The sequence below is a fragment of the Monodon monoceros genome, unplaced genomic scaffold (assembly GCF_005190385.1).
Source record: "Monodon monoceros isolate NGI ecotype Baffin Bay Population unplaced genomic scaffold, NGI_Narwhal_1 Super_Scaffold_20, whole genome shotgun sequence".
NCBI lineage: Eukaryota > Metazoa > Chordata > Mammalia > Artiodactyla > Monodontidae > Monodon > Monodon monoceros.
Genome location: NW_021703777.1, coordinates 123,321,886 through 123,338,175, shown reverse-complemented (window position 1 = coordinate 123,338,175; position 16,290 = coordinate 123,321,886). Strand labels below are relative to the sequence as shown.

Genomic DNA, 16,290 nt, shown 5'->3' with positions numbered 1-16,290 from the left:
CAAGATGAAATAAAATCGGCTATGAGATGATAAAGCAGCTAATGGGTAGGTAATAGGTACATGGGGTTTCATTATACAATTTGCTTTATTTTTGTATATGTCTTAAGTTTTCCAAATTAAAAGTTTTTCTTTAACCTGCCTTCAGGAAAAACTATAATAAAATCAGTTACACTTGCCTGAAAATGTCAGATTCAATTTTATGAATCTCCCAAATGTACTTACACTTTCACACAAAGATAAGGCCTTAAAGCAAAAGAATGATGCTAGTGGTATATTTTAAGGAATCAGCAAGTGAGTGAAAATTTTTCCTTATTTTGCAAAGAGAAGCATTCCCAGCAATCTCAAAGTCAAAAGAGACACATAAAGAAACCAACCAATTCAGCCTACTTTTAAGTAAGCGTTTGGGTTTGAGCATGAGGTGGTGTTATAATAGACAACTCCTGCATCACCTTTGTGATTACCTGCCTATTCACCAAGAGTAAGGTGGGCTTCCAACTATGATCATTTACTACATGGCTGTCTTACCAAATTTACAATCTGTATTTTTAAGTCTCTAAAATGTTTTGAAGTTCACCAAAGAATAAATAAAAGTTGAGTTTTAAAATTCTAGTCTTTTACCAGATATCTAAATGTTTTCCACAAATAAAAAAGAAGCAAACTTTAAAAACAATTTAGAACTGTTTTAATATTATTCAGACACTTACACAAAAGCAGATTTACATACCTTGCCTGGACTGTGAAGGTGCTACAGGAACTTCTTGGTTTGGCTCAAAAGGAAGTTCAGGTGTTAGGTTTTCAAACTGCTCTTTACTAATGAGATTTAGCTTCTTAAAGTTCTCAACTTCTTGCTGAAGTAGAATGGAGGAATCTAATTACTAAACTGGCTAATAGAGTAACCAACAGACAATAATTGATACTAATCTCAAAAAATGAGTTTTAAAAACAGGAATTGATTGCAACCGAATAGAAAAGATGTTCTAATAAAGAATCTAGCATTATACTTAATAATAATTAATATTCAGAGTTTAAAAGAGGCATCAAGAACCCTAAAATATTATGACTATTTTATAATTAAAATACATTATAAGAACATACATTCTTATCATTAACTATTTGTTGAGCATTTACACACAAGACCAGTAGAGTATTATAGAGGTTACAGAGTAATCCAAATTCATGTTCCCTACGCTTACGGAATTTACAAGTTAGATGGAAAGAAAGAAATGCACACATAAAAATAATATTAGACAGTGTATGAAAAGTGGATAGTATTTGGTATAAGAGTTGAGATCATAAGGGAGGCATCACAGAAGAGATGGGACAAAGCAGCTCCTTAGAATGAGAATTTAGAGAAAGGGAAAAGCATCCTAAATTAGGTACTGTGAGCAAAGATGAGAAGCTTGGAATAAGCAATCATTTATTAGAAGATAATTCAGTAAATGACAAAATTTGTTTAGAACCAGTGGTCTGGTAAGGAAGCTGGAGAAAGCTAATAGATCTTTAACACTAGTCCAAGAAGTTTCTGCCTCTTTTTCTAATAGTGGGAAACATGTGATGAAACATAAACCTAGATGGCTCTGAAGGTTCATTTCCAAACCCCTTTTATAAGCTTAGTAGCAAGGATACTGCATAGGTCTAAGCTGTTGGCTCAAAGGAAAAATGGGCCCATCCCTGCCCCTAGGGCCCCTTTCTAATTTTTGTTACATAATCACATAGATGTTCCCTGCCCTGACCTACATATATGTAAAACATTACAGAGGTGGAGGCCATTCTCTACTGGAAGGTCATCGGGCCATAATGCATGAAGACTATCGAAGCCTGGCTGAAGCTGTGGGGAAAAAAAAAAAAAAAGAGTTTGAGGGACTACTTGCGTTCTATTACTTCTGGTAAGTTTTCCCCAATAAACTCTGTATCACATCTACACTACTCCTCAGTGCTAATTGGTCCATGACCCTTTACAGAGTTAACATCTAAACAGAGTGTAAGGAGGTAAAAGACATGACAAAAGTATCTGTCTGATGAGCCAAATTAAACATCATCATTACAAAATAGTTGTGGCATCTTGCTCTTAACAGCTATCCAAACAATCTTTTCCTTCTGTCTTCAAACATGAATGTCACTTGACAGCTCACACCATTTATTAGATCCAGTTAGCCTTTTAAACTAGGATCTATCTTCTTTTCATGAAAATGCCTTAAATGGTTACTTCCCCTATACCAAAATTGCTTTCCCAAAAGTCTTCAATAAGCTCTTCAAGCTAATTGAGTCATTACTCTTCACTGTCCCTTATCTTGCTACAGAGCTTGCTATTAGCAACTCCCACTTCAAATAACATTTATCGTATGTTTATCATATACCAAAAATGAATAAACACAGTTCTATTCTGATGGGAACACAAATACGTTTCTGTTTTGTTTTTAACTTTTAAAACTAAGTACGGTATAACACACTGCCGTTTACATATATATGTATACACACACACTAGAGAAGGGCATAAATCATAGGTATATATCTCAATAAGTCCAAAGTGAACAGACCTGTGGAACCACAATTCGAGTAAAGATGATATAACTAGCACACTAGAAGTACCCTTCATGCCCCTTCCTATCACTGCCCTGTCTTTCTTCCTAAAGACAGCCAATACTCAGACTTTAATTCTTTATTCATTTTTCCTGTTTTTGAATTTTATAAAAAAGTAATCATAATGTATGATTTCCTTAACACAAAATTATCTTTATGAGATTCATCTATAGTTTGTGGCTCTACAGCAGAGGTCAACAAACTACAGCCCCTAAAGGCCAAAGTTTGTCTTTGTAAATAGTTTCATTGAACACAACCGCATCCATTTGTTTACATATTGCACACGGCTGCTCCAATGCTACAACTGCAGGGTTGAGTAGTTGCCATAGTCAACGTATGACATACAAAGCCTAAAATATTTACTACATAGCTCTTTACAGAAAAAGTTTGTCCATCCCTGCTCTACGGTACTCTATTTTATGATCAAACCACAATTTTAAAAAATCCATTCCAGGGACTTCCCTGGTGGCACAGTGGTTAAGAATCTGCCTGCCAATGCAGGGGACACAGGTTTGAGCCCTGGTCTGGGAAGATCCCACATGCCACGGAGCAACTAAGCCCGTGCACCACAACTACTGAGCCTGCACTCTAGAGCCCATGAGCCACAACTACTGAGCCCACGTGCCACAGCTACTGAAGCCTGCATGCCTAGAGCCCATGTTCCGCAACAAGAAAAGCCACCGCAATGAGAAGCCTGCACACAACGAAGAGCAGCCCCCGCTCACCGCAACTAGAGAAAGCACACGTGCAGCAACGAAGACCCAACGCAGTCAAAAGTAAAAATTAATTAATTTTTTAAAAAAAAGATAAATACAAAAATCCATTCTACTATTGATGAGCATCAGGTCCCTTCCAGACTATAGCTGCTATAAATAATGTTGCTATAAATATGTTTTTACAGAACACTTATTTGGTGAACATGTTTTTTTACCTTTTTGTAAACTGTAGTTGATATACAATATTATATGTCACAGGTATACAATACAGTAATGCACAATTTTTAAAGTTTATACTCCATTTATAGTTACTATAAAATATTGGCTATATTCCCTGGATATGTACAACATATCCCCTTGTAGCTTATCCTATACCTAATAGTTTGTACTTCTTACTACCCCACTCCTATATTGCCCCTCCCCGCTTCCCTCTCCCTACTGGTAACCACTAGTTTGTTCTCTATATCTGTGAGTCTGTTTCTTTTTTGTTATATTCACTACTTTGTTGTATTTTTTAGATTCCACATATAAATGAGATCATACAGTATTTTGTCTTTCTCTGACTTACTCACTTAGCATAATGTCCTCCAAGTCCATCCACTTTACTGCAAACGGCAAAATTTTGTTCTTTTTTATGGCTGAGTAGTGTTCCATTGTGTGTGTGTGTGTGTGTGTGTGTGTGTGTGTGTATACCACATCTTCTTTATCCATTCATCTTTTGATGCACACTTAGGTTGCTTCCATATTTTGGCAATTGTACATAATGCTGCTATGAACATCGGGTGCAAGTGTCTTTTTAAATTAGTGTTTTTTGTTTTTTTCAGGTATATATCCAGGACTGGAAATTCCAGGTCACATGGTAGTTCTACTTTTAGTTTTTTGAGAAACCTCCATACTATTTACCACAGTGGCTCCACCAATTTACATTCCCACCAACAGTGTAGGAGGGTTCCCTTTTCTCCAAACCCTTGCCAACATTTGTTATTGTGTTCTTTTAGATGAGAGCCATCCTGACAGGTGTGAGGTGATATTTCATTGTGGTTTTCATTTACACTTCCCTGATGATTAGTGATGCTGAGCATCTTTTCATGTGCCTGTTAACCACCTGCATGTCCTCTTAGGAAAAATGCTTATTCAGTTCTTTGGCCCATTTTTTAATCGGGTTTTTTTTTTTTTTTTTTGATGTTAAGTTGTATGAGTTGTTTATATATGTTGGATATTAACCCCTTATTGGTCATACCATTTGCAAATAATTTCTCCCATTCAGTAGGTTGTCATCTCCTTTTGTCGATGGTTTCCTTTGCCATGCAAAATCTTTTAAGTTTAATTAGGTCCCATTTATTTATTCTTGTTTTTATTTCCCTTACTTTAGGAGATGAATCCCCAAAAAATTCCTGTGATTTATGACAACATATATTTTTATTGAGTATTTACTAGGAGTGGAATTGCTGAATCAGGTGGTGCACTTCAACTTTAGTAGAAAATGCAAATATGTTTTCAGAGTAGTTGTACCTATTTACATTCCCATTATCAGTATATCAAAGTTCCTATTGCTCTACATCCTCATCAACACTTGGTATTGTCAGTTTTTAAAAATTTAGTCTTTTTGAAAAGGACCAAACTATGGATATAAACTACATTTTGGATGGACCTCAAGGGCATTATGATTTTAAAAAAATATCAATCTCAAACGGTAACATGCTGTATGATTCCATTTATATAACATTCTCAAAATGACAACATTATAGAGATGGAGAACAGATTAATGGCTACCAGGGATTAGGAATAGCAGAGGGGAGGGAGATGGGTGTAAGTTTAATAGCACAAAGGAGATCTTTGTGGTGATAAAATAATTCAGTGCCTTGACTTTTATAGTAGTTATGTGAATCTACATGTGATAAAATGATAGAGAAGTATACACACACATTTGTGATAATAAACATCAATTTTCTGGTTTTAATATTGTGGTTTAATTATCTAAGCTATCAGATTTAATTAATTTAATTATCTAAGATAACCTTTCAAGGTTATCTGGGTGAAGCATACACTGGACCTCTCTGCACTATTTTTCCAGCTTCCTATGAATCTATAATTATCTCAAAAATTTGAAAAATTTAAATATGTAGCCACTCTGGTAGATGTGTTATCTCATTGTGGTTTTAATTTGTATTTCTCTGATTATTAATAATGATGAAAACCTTTAGTATATTTGGATAATTTTTTTGTGTGATATGACTACCCAATTCTATTGCTCATTTTCCTATACAGTTGTCTTTCTCATTGATTTGTATGAGTTCTTTACAAAATGTTGTAAATGTCTTTTTTCTACTCTGTACCTTACCTTTTCACTCTTTTATGGTATCTTCTGTTGAAAAGTTCTTTTTAATGTAGTACATTTTATCAATCATTTGCTTCATTGTGTTATTTCCTGTTTAGTAAATCTTTCTGTACTAAAAGATCATGGAAACAGTATATTAATCTTTTATGAGTTTTATTATTTTGACTTTCACATTTAAAACTACAATATATCTAGAATTGATTTTTCTGTGTATGGTATAAGGGTTAATGTGCACTTGAAAAGAATGAATTCTGCAGATGTCAGGTGCAGTATTTCATTTCTGTCAATTAAGCCAAGTTTCTTAACTGTGTTGTTCACATTTCCCACATCCTTACTGATTTTTTCATCTGCTTGCTATACCTTGCACCTTTCTTGATAAGGTGTATTAAAATCTCCCACTATGATTATAAATTTGTCTATGTACACCTATCAATTTTTGTCTTATATATTTTGAGGCTGCTATTAAATGCATACAAGTTTAGAACTAATATATTTTCTGGTGCAACTAAGCCTTTTATGATTATGAAATGTCCCATTTAATCTTGAATAATTCTTTTTGCCTTAAAAATCCACTTTACCCATAGAGTTATACCAACTTTGTTGTGGTTAGTGTCAATATTTATTTAAATCTACACATGTATTTACCATTTCCATTGCTCTTTATTCCTTTCTGTACCTTCACCTTCTTCCTGGAATCATTTTCCTTTGCCTAAAATACTTCCTTTGTACTTTCTTTAAAGCATAGCTGCTGAAAATAAATTTTCTCAGTTTTCATATGTCTGTTGGTTATTTCACCTTCATTTTAAACAGCTGCATTGAGATACAATTTACATACCATAAAATTCACCTATATTAAGTGTACCCTTCAACTATTTGTTTACCTTTATTTCTGAACACTAGTTCCCTTCCAGTACTGTGATTACACCACCCCATTGTCTCCCGACTTCCATTATTTCTGCTGAAAAGTTAGCTGTAAGTCTTACTATTGATGCTTTTAAAGAAGTTTGTCCTTTTTCTCTGGCTTTTGTTATTTATTTTCAGCAGTTTTAAATTATAACCTTGATGTGGTTTTCTTTATATTTATATTCTTTGGAGTTCATAGGACCTCTTGAATTTATCCCTTGTTATATCTTTCATCGGTTTTGGTAAAACGTCAGCCATAATTTCTTCAAATAATATTTCTGCCTTTTCCTCTCACTCCTCTCTTCTGAGAATCCAATCAAATGTATGTTTGAGCTTGGGACTGTATCTCCTATGTCTCTGACAATAGTTTCTTTATTTTCCACTTTTTTTGCTCCATGCTTCATTCTTGATTTTTTCTTAACCCATCTTAGTAATTCTGTATTCAGCGTGTACTTATCTACTGTTAAGCCAGTTCATTGCACTCATTTTATATTTTTCATTTCCAGAATTTCAGTTAGATTCCTTTTTAAAATTTCTACTTCTCTGATTAAATTCTCCATTTTACCTTTTTAAAAATCATGTTAATAATAACTAAAGTCTGTTTGATAACTCTATTACCTGGATCTCTATGGATCTGTCTCTATTTTCTGTTGTTCCTTTTGTTTTTTCTATAATATCATCTTGTCTTCTTGTATGCCTGATTATTTTTTGGGGGGGGGGCAGACATTATTTTTGAAAACTTGAGGCTTAGGATGATATTTTACTCCAGAAAGGATTTGTGTTTTCCTTCAACTAAGTGGCTACAGGCATCAGCATGCTGATCCAATGAGGGATTAAAATGAACAGATGCTAACTCTACTGAGAGCATATCTTTTTAAGTTACCCTGATTTTCTAGGATGTAGGCCTTTAGAGTTCCCAAAGCCTAGAAGGCTTACTAGAGGTCCCCAACTGGTTTCTGAACACCAATTTTTATTACCCTAGTTCCATGAGTTTTTCAAAAAATCTCTTTTCAGCTTTTCATTTGCTTCTTCTGGAACTAGCTGATGCCTCTGAGGGAAATGCAGACTGTAATGCCAGTCTTCTTCAGATTTCCTTCTTCCAGATTTTAGCCACACAATTCTTTATTGTATTGTTAGCTCTACTGTGTTTTCATGCAGATTTTTTTACCTACTTTTCCAGTTGTTCTCAGCAGGAGGGCTGATACGAATTACACAGTCTACCCCAATTGAATCTATAGTCAGTCTAATTTTTGTTTTTTAAATAAACTTATACTTTGCCTTGGTCAAAAGGGGACCAAAAAGACTTAATAATCAGTGGATAAGACTTGTAAACAAATTAATTACATTTCACTATAAGAGTTAAAAATTGGCATATATCAGAGCGGCTGGGCCTGTGAGCCGTGGCCGCTGAGCCTGCACATCCGGAGCCTGTGCTCCGCAATGGGAGAGGCCACAACAGTGAGAGGCCCGCGTACCGCCAAAAAAAAAAAAAAAATTGGCACATATGAGGTAAAAAGTTAGAATAAAAACGTGATTTTTCTGGGGTGGATGACAATAAAAACTATCAAAGAGGTATTTCCTGGGAAGAGTAAAATCTGAACTGGGTTTTGCAGTCTAAAGGATGAAAAGGAGTTTGGCAAGTAAACAATGTAAAAAAATAGTGCAGACAGAAGAAATAACACATGCATCTTGGTATTTATTATGAATTTTAAAACTGAAAGCAGTGGCACAATGAAGACAGAGATATGTAAGAGCCAAATCATGAATTCTTGTTTTCCAAGGAATTTGAACTTTATGTTGAGGGAGGTAAAAAAGCACTGAAGAGCATTAAGAAAAATAGGAAAATAGTAGGATTAATATTTTAGAAATTTGAAGGATTTGCATTCTTTTCCTTGGGATCACTTATTTTGAAAATTAAGTAAGCCTGAAACTATTTGCAGCCATCTTTGCCATCTCACAGAGAAAGCCTGACTGAAAATGAAGCTAACACAGAGGAAAGAAGACCAAAGATAGGAGTAGAGAAATGTGAAATCATTCTTTGAAGTCCTAGACGAAGACCTGTCTGGAAGCAAGTACTACTCCTTGGACTTCTGGTAGTAAATTCCCTTACTTGCTAGGAAAAAAGGAGGAAAGGAGAAAGGAAGGAGGAAGACTACTCTCTGACAAGAGGAAAGCTAGAAAGAGAATGAACTAGAGCCAAGAACCTAGTATACAAACCCCATAGAGAGATGGCGCAGACCAGAACTGTTGCATGGCAGTAGTGATGGTTAGGGAAGGATGGATAGGACCTAGTGACACACTGCATGTTGGAAGTTAGAAGTTGATGAGGATTCCTAAGGCATCCAACCAAAATTTAAAAAAACATAGAAAAGAGGTTTACGGTAGGTTTCCTTTAATTTTTTAAATGGAGACAGAATATAAATGAGATACCTATGGAACACGAGACACACAGCTGGAAAATCTAATAGCTACTGGTTACAGTTCTAGAGGCCCACAAAGACACTAGGATGTCATTAGCATATAGTTAATGATTAAAAACCTGGGAATAAATTCTCTCACTTATGGACAAGATAACAAAGTTCTAAGAGAACCAGGTCAAGGGTAGGACCAGGGAAGACCACATTTAAAAAGCAGGCGGAAATTGCACACTCAAAAATGGTTAAAACTGTAAATTTTCTGTATACATATTTTACCATTAAAAAAAAGACACCCCCCCAGTAAAGGCAAGCATGCCATTTTGTCATGTCATAAGGTATGAAAAGTGCTAAGCAATGGGGACCTAACATTGGTATACATTAGCCATCTTGAGAAAGTTCTAACCTGACCAAATGTGAAACATTTGAACATCAAAATGAATAACTGGAATGGAATGGTATCCATTCAAGAGTCCATACTGACATTAAAAAGAGAGAGAGACAGAAACAGACAGAGAGAGAAGAGAAAGTTAAAATACAAAATAAAAAACGAATGGAAAGTTCTCTTTTACAGAAGAATGCTAACTGACATAGAGGGAGTAACAAATAAAAAATTACCATCTTATAATCACCAGAGTAAAACTGATTCAAACAAAAGTCATCAATGGAAGCTAAAACACTAAGTGAAGACTGCTGGGGAACACAGCTTTAAAATATTACTCCAGAGATCACTTATTAATTACAAAGGGAAGCAGGTATCTTCTTCATCTGTTTGCAGAAGACATATGAAGGAAAGTGACAACATGAAAACCAAATGACATCATTATGTCTCCTGAGGTGATATACTAAAGATGGCACATAACCTATGTAATATTCCTGCCAAAAATATTTAACCTAAAGCTAGTCATATGGAAATACCAGGCAAACCTAAACTGAGGGATATTTTCCAAAACTATTGACCTGGATTCTTCAAAAATGTCAATGTCTACACCCCTATGTTCATAGTAGCACTATTTACAATAGCCAAGACATAGAAACAACTTACATGTCCATCAACAGGTGAATGGATAAGAAGGTGTGGTGTGTATGTATGTGTGTATATATATATACAAAATAAAATATTACTCATCCATAACAAAGAATGAAATAATGCCATTTGCAGCAACTTGGATGGACCTAGAGATTATCATACTAAGTGAAGTTAAGTCAGAAAGACAAATACCTACCACATGATATCACTTACATATGGAATCTAAAATATGACACAAATGAACTTACCTACAAAACAGAAACAGACTCACAGACATAGAGAACAGACTTGTGGTTGCCAAGGGGAAGGGGGGACAGGGGAGGACTGGATTGGGCATTTGGGACTAGCAGATGCAAACAATTACACATAAAATGGATAAACAACAAGATCTTATTGTATAGCACAGTGAACTATGTTCAGTATCCTGTAATAAACCATAATGGAAAAGACAAAGAAAAAAGAAAAAAAAAGCCAATGGCATGAAAAGCAAAAAAGAAAAGGCTGAGGAATTATTCTAAATTAAAGAAAATTAAAATTATGTAATTCTAAATGCAATGTGTGATTCTTGGAGTTGGTATCAAAAAATAAAAAGTTATAAAGGACAGTATTAAGACAATTAGAGAAATCTAAATATAGGCTATATATCAGATACAGCATTCTATCAAGACTAAACTTTCTACATTTGACAGCTATTGTTATGTAGGAGAATGTACTGGTTTTTAAGAGATACAGGCTTTATATTTAGGGATAAAGTGGCATAGTGTCTATAACTAACTCACAGGTGGTTCAAAAAATTCACATACATATTATACATATCCCTTTGGTTCAGCATTTCATTTCACCCCTGGATTATTATAAATAAGTTTTAACTCAACTTCTGCCCTCCTCTATTCTGACCTAGGCTAATGCCTCTGTTAGATTAAACCTTACTAAACCATATTTTGATCATACCACTTTTCTTTGTAAGAACTGCAATCGCCCCTTTTCTAAATTCCTACATAGATTTCAAGACACTTCACAATCTGCTCCCATCCCACCTACCCAAACAATCTTTAATTTCAGTACATCACAATAGTAGTAACATTTTTAACTTAAAGAAATTTGATTATACTTGTTCAGCAATTACAGTAACTTTTTATTTTTTAATGCAACTGCCATTCTACTCAATGAACATACGCAGTGAAGTAATTAAGCCCTAAAATGTTAATTCACATAAAGAAAAACCCAACAAAAGGATGCACACATTTTAATAATGTCCTGACCATTAAAAGGTAAAGTATCTAGGGCATTTCCTGGCAGTCCAGTGGTTAGGACTCCGCACTTGCACTGCCGGGGGCCTGGGTTTGATCCCTGGTCGAGGAAATCCTGCAAGCCATGCAGTGTGGCCAAAAAAAAAAAAAAGAGATTAAAAGGTAAAGTTATCTAAACAAGTATAGTTTCACCATATCCTCAAGGACCTAATTTTATAATTAAAGGCTTTCATGAATAAAAAAAGTTGAGAAACACTGACTAAATGTGAATTATTTTAAAAATCAGCCTCTTAGGAAAAAGATGACCATGAACAGGAAGAGCCAACAAGTTAGAATCTTCATAAATTTGCTCAAGTGCTTCGAACAGTGAAACACTCGAATATTTTATAAATACGATCCTGCTACATTACTATATATATGATAAATTTACATATGCATATTATGATGTGGGGCTATGTTTAAAACCACATACGTATTTTACAAGTCGTTTAAAGGACTTTTAAGAGTATTTTGGCCATACTCAGTTTTCAACTTAAAAGGACTCTAGAACCAATTCCCAAATAATATTTAATTCCAGTGCATTAGAGAAGACACATAAGTTAGGTCTTAGACCTATCAGTGTTGAGCAACTTTTCTTTACTCAAGAAACAGTAATTTAGAAATTGCAAACTGTATTTTTCATAAAGTATCTTTATCAGGATATTAAAAAATACATCTGTGTTACACATCACTGCAATTCCATCAAAGAAGGAACCAGATTTTATAAACTACATAATTTACATTGTAATAGCTAACTTAAACACTATCTTTGAAGGAGATACTTTAGAATCTGATTTTTCATTTACTGACATACATTGTTGTAGTATTGAATTCTTAGTCACTCTTCAATCCACTTTCTTTGAGACACAACATTTTCATCATCACTGTTCTTCGCAACAATCACAAGGCTTTAACATTTATTTAACAGACAGTCCACCTACTTACAGCACCAGAGGCTACTTTCTGTCCTCAGCTCTCTTTTCTCCATTTTCCCCCTTCAAGTCAAGCCAACTGGTTACCTTCACTAGCTGGACTACCTATTCTGTTTTGACTTTGTACATTTCCAGATAGTGCCTAAAAACCAAGGAAAAGCTCTTGCATGCATCAAGGGATGGAAATTCTGATAAAAGTTATAAGGGGGCAAATTTTACAACCACTGTTTTAGCAGTGGGAAAAAATTTTCTCTGCCACAGAAACCTGAAAAATAAATCAAGCAGAGTCTCAGGAAAAGGCAAGAAATGAGCCAGTTGTTTAGGGCTGACTAGTCTACACTTTAAATCAAACATACAAAGGAGGTTCCTAGTCTAAGCTCAACAAACAGGGGAAACATAAAGGACCTTGGGCCTGTAAACTCCATGACATCAGGGACTTGCTGTTTATTTTCCTCAACACTGTACACAAGTGCCTATCACTAAGCTTGACACCTCACAGGTACTCCGATATCTGTAATGAATGAACAAAAAATGGATGACTGAATGAAAAACGAGAAACTGAAGTCAAGAAGAATGCGTTCCAAAGGAAGATATTTTTTTGTGGGTTTTTTTTTTGGTCAGGAGTATTGAACAAAAAAGTGGGTCCTAGATTAAGTGTTTTGTTAATTATAATATAGAATATTCATTACTAGGGCCAAGTTTAAGCCTAACCCTTCTCTATAATGCCTCCCTTGATTATGCCAACCCAAAACTCTCAAAATTCTTTCATCCAGGTCTTTTAAAATAATTCTGCCTTAGTGTGAACTATATGTGTACAGTATAAAAATTAATAGATGTGAATAGCACCTGTTACCACCATCTTGGTTAACAGAACACTGACAATACCTTAAAGCTCCTTGTTTGCTTCTGCTCAATCACATTCTCTTCCTTTTCTCCAGAGGTACTGTTATATGGATTTTAGTGAAGGTCATTTCCTAACTGTTCTTTTATTAACCACCTTTGAAAGTTCCCCTAAGCAATATATTTCACTTCCCCTGTGTTTGAACTTTATGTAAATAAAATCATATTTTAATATGATAATATAATATACTGCATATATTCCATGAATAACATTCACCAAATCTTTTTTAGTTTAATTTTTATTTGGGAATTTCTCTAACATATGCAAAAATAGAACAGTATACTGAAGCCCTATATATCCATTACCTAGTTTCAATTAGCATCCTTTTACCATTCTCTTATTTGATGTACACCAGCATTACTTTAAAAATCATCCCCCTTTGTTTCTAAGCGGCTCCAGTCATGGTGCTGGTGTTACCCTTGCCTGGTTGTAGGTGGCTGTCTCTCCTGTCTATAGAATTCTGGCCTGAAAATACCAGCTGGTACACCAAACTAAGCAGCTTCAACAGGGACATTATTTCCTCCTAATATCAGTTCAGTAACTAGATTTGGTTTTTTACTATTGTACACTTCTGGCAAAGAGGGAAAGTAATAGTTCCTTGGTCTTCCTTTGCTTTTGCATTAGATTTTGATATTTCAGACTGTAAAGGGCTCTGGGGGATGATATTCATATTACCTGTGATAGCAGTAATTTTACTGAAGCAACTGCATTGAAATTCACTTGGGTTTTCTCTCATTATCAGATTCTATTCCAAACAAGTATTCTGTAAATCCAAATGGATTACCAGTGTGCTATAGATTTATTATACAACAACATTCTATGTTTGGTCTACACTGAAAATAGTTTAAGTTAGTCTTATCATCTAAAATATTTTAAAATGTTCTTTACATGAAAATTTATTTTGTATTTTTAAAACTTTAGGGACTTTATTTTTCTAAGTCAGTTAACTACTTTTAAAAAAATATTTTGTATCTACTTTTGTAACTTCATCAGAATAAAACATATTGAAAGAAAAAAAATCATCCCCATTTCTGTATCTATGATTAATTTATTTCACTGCTAAATGCCAAACCATTATACACAAAGACACAATTTATCTATCCATTATACTATTTTGGACATGATATGAAATTGATGCTTATTAGATATCTGTGTGTATACATATACATTTAGAAATGGAATAGATGTTTCCTAGGATGCATAAATAGTCAACTTTAGTAAGTAATATTAAACTCTTTACAAAGGTGGTTGTAACATGCAACAACATAGATGGGCCTAGTGTGTATTATGCCTAGTGAAATAAGTCAAAGAAGACAAATACTGTATGTTATTACTTACAAGTGGAATCTAAAAAATAAAATAAATGAATGAATATAACAAAACAGAAACAGACTCACAGATATAGAGAACAACTAATGGTGACCAGTCAGGGGAGGGAGTGAGAAGGGGCAAGACAGGAGTAGGGGATTAAGAGGTACAAACTACTATGTATAAAATAAATAAGCTTCAAGTATATATTGTATAGCACAGGGAATATAGCCAATATTTTATAATAACTTTAAATGGAAGATAATCTATAAAAATTCTGAAGCACCAGGATGTACACCTGAAATTAATATAATATTGTAAATCAACAACACTTCAACTTTTTTAAAAAGATGGTTCTAACAATTTAATCTAGCACCAACTGTGGTATGTGAGTTCCTATTGTGCCATTCTTTACAAAGACTTAATACTGTCAGACTTTAATTTTATGATATAACAGTTATGATCTTCTGCCTTTGCATATGATAGAGTAACTGATACAAGCCTACTTCTGCCAATGAAAATAACCATAAACTGATATAAAGTAACTATTTTGGCACTGGATAACTAGCAATGCAAGATCCTGATCTCTGAAAGAAGAGAAATTCACAAGGTGGACTCCACAATCACCCCAGCTCTCTTTTCTCAGTACAATTTCCCAACCACAGCACAGCAAGCTTCAGCCCAAGCAAAGCATGGCTGTCCTGCTGAGCTGAGAAGGTAGTGATTAGCATTCAGGGAAGCTGAAGCAATGTAATCTATAGAGCAGAGCACTGAGGAAGAGGGAGATAATTAGTGTTGGAGGGGGCAATACCCCTTGTGAGTAGGGGGTCAGACCCCTGTGAGTCCTTGGCTAAAGGCTGAGCTACATACATAGAGGATAAGACTCCCTGACACATAGCCAAAAACAGCTGCAATGGGACTGAGCTGAACAGTTATATTAAAGGTCCAATAGCATTGGGAGATAATGACATATAGACCCAGTTGAGAATGGAGACCCCTTGTTAACCACTCATCAACACCCAGGGCATCCAGGTAAGATGCACTTTAAAAATTAGGCCAGGCTACAGAGTAAGGCCCACCTCCTACAGTAAGACCTACTCTAGATTCCCTAGCAAAGCCTAACACAAAACCTGATAAGATGTTGAGGAGACATAGGGTTTAGAGGCTAAGCTCTACCAAGTTAGAGAGGTTTTCCACAGATCTAACCTAACAAAGAATAAAACCAAGCCCACAAAATTCCAAGCTGTCAGGCCAATAAAACAAAAAAATCAACATTCCTCAGAGGAAGATGACATAATCTATAATCTCTACAGTATAATACCTAAAATGTCTAGTAAAAAAACATTTCACATTTAATATCTAAAATGTGAAAAGAAACAGGAAGATGTAACACACAGTCAAGAAAACAACAACAGTCAACAGAAACTGTCTTCCTGATGTCTCAAATGTTAGATTTTACAATAGGAACTTTAAAGCAACTATTACAGAGTTAAGTTTGATGAACTAAAGGAAAAGATGGTCTGAATGAGTGAACAGATAGGAAATCCCAGCCAAAAATGTAGACTACAAAAAAAATAAGTTATAGAACTGAAAACTTTGTACGTGGATGAGCTTAAGAATAGAATGGAGATGGCAGACAAAAGCTAGTGAAAATAAAGACAGATTTGTAGACATAATATAATGTATAAAACAGAGGGAAAATAGCCTGCGAACCACAACTACTGAGCCCACGTCACAACTACTGAAGCCTATGTGCCCTAGAGCCTGTGTGCCGCAACTACTGAAGCCCACACACCTAGAGCCCGTGCTCAACAAGAGAAGCCACCGTGATGAGAAGCCTGTGCACCACAGCGAACAGTAGCCCCCGCTCGCCGCAACT

The 16,290-nt window shown here is 34.9% G+C and overlaps 1 protein-coding gene across 1 annotated transcript in view; it reads right to left on the bottom strand.

The window, feature by feature from the left end:
* Nucleotides 1-16,290, bottom strand: part of LARP1B (La ribonucleoprotein domain family member 1B) — a 116,956-nt gene that overhangs the window by 42,300 nt on the left and 58,366 nt on the right. Inside the window, exon 12 of the mRNA XM_029235817.1 lies at nt 725-848. Coding sequence (XP_029091650.1) covers nt 725-848 — 124 coding nt within the window. The remainder of the gene's footprint in view (nt 1-724; nt 849-16,290) is intronic.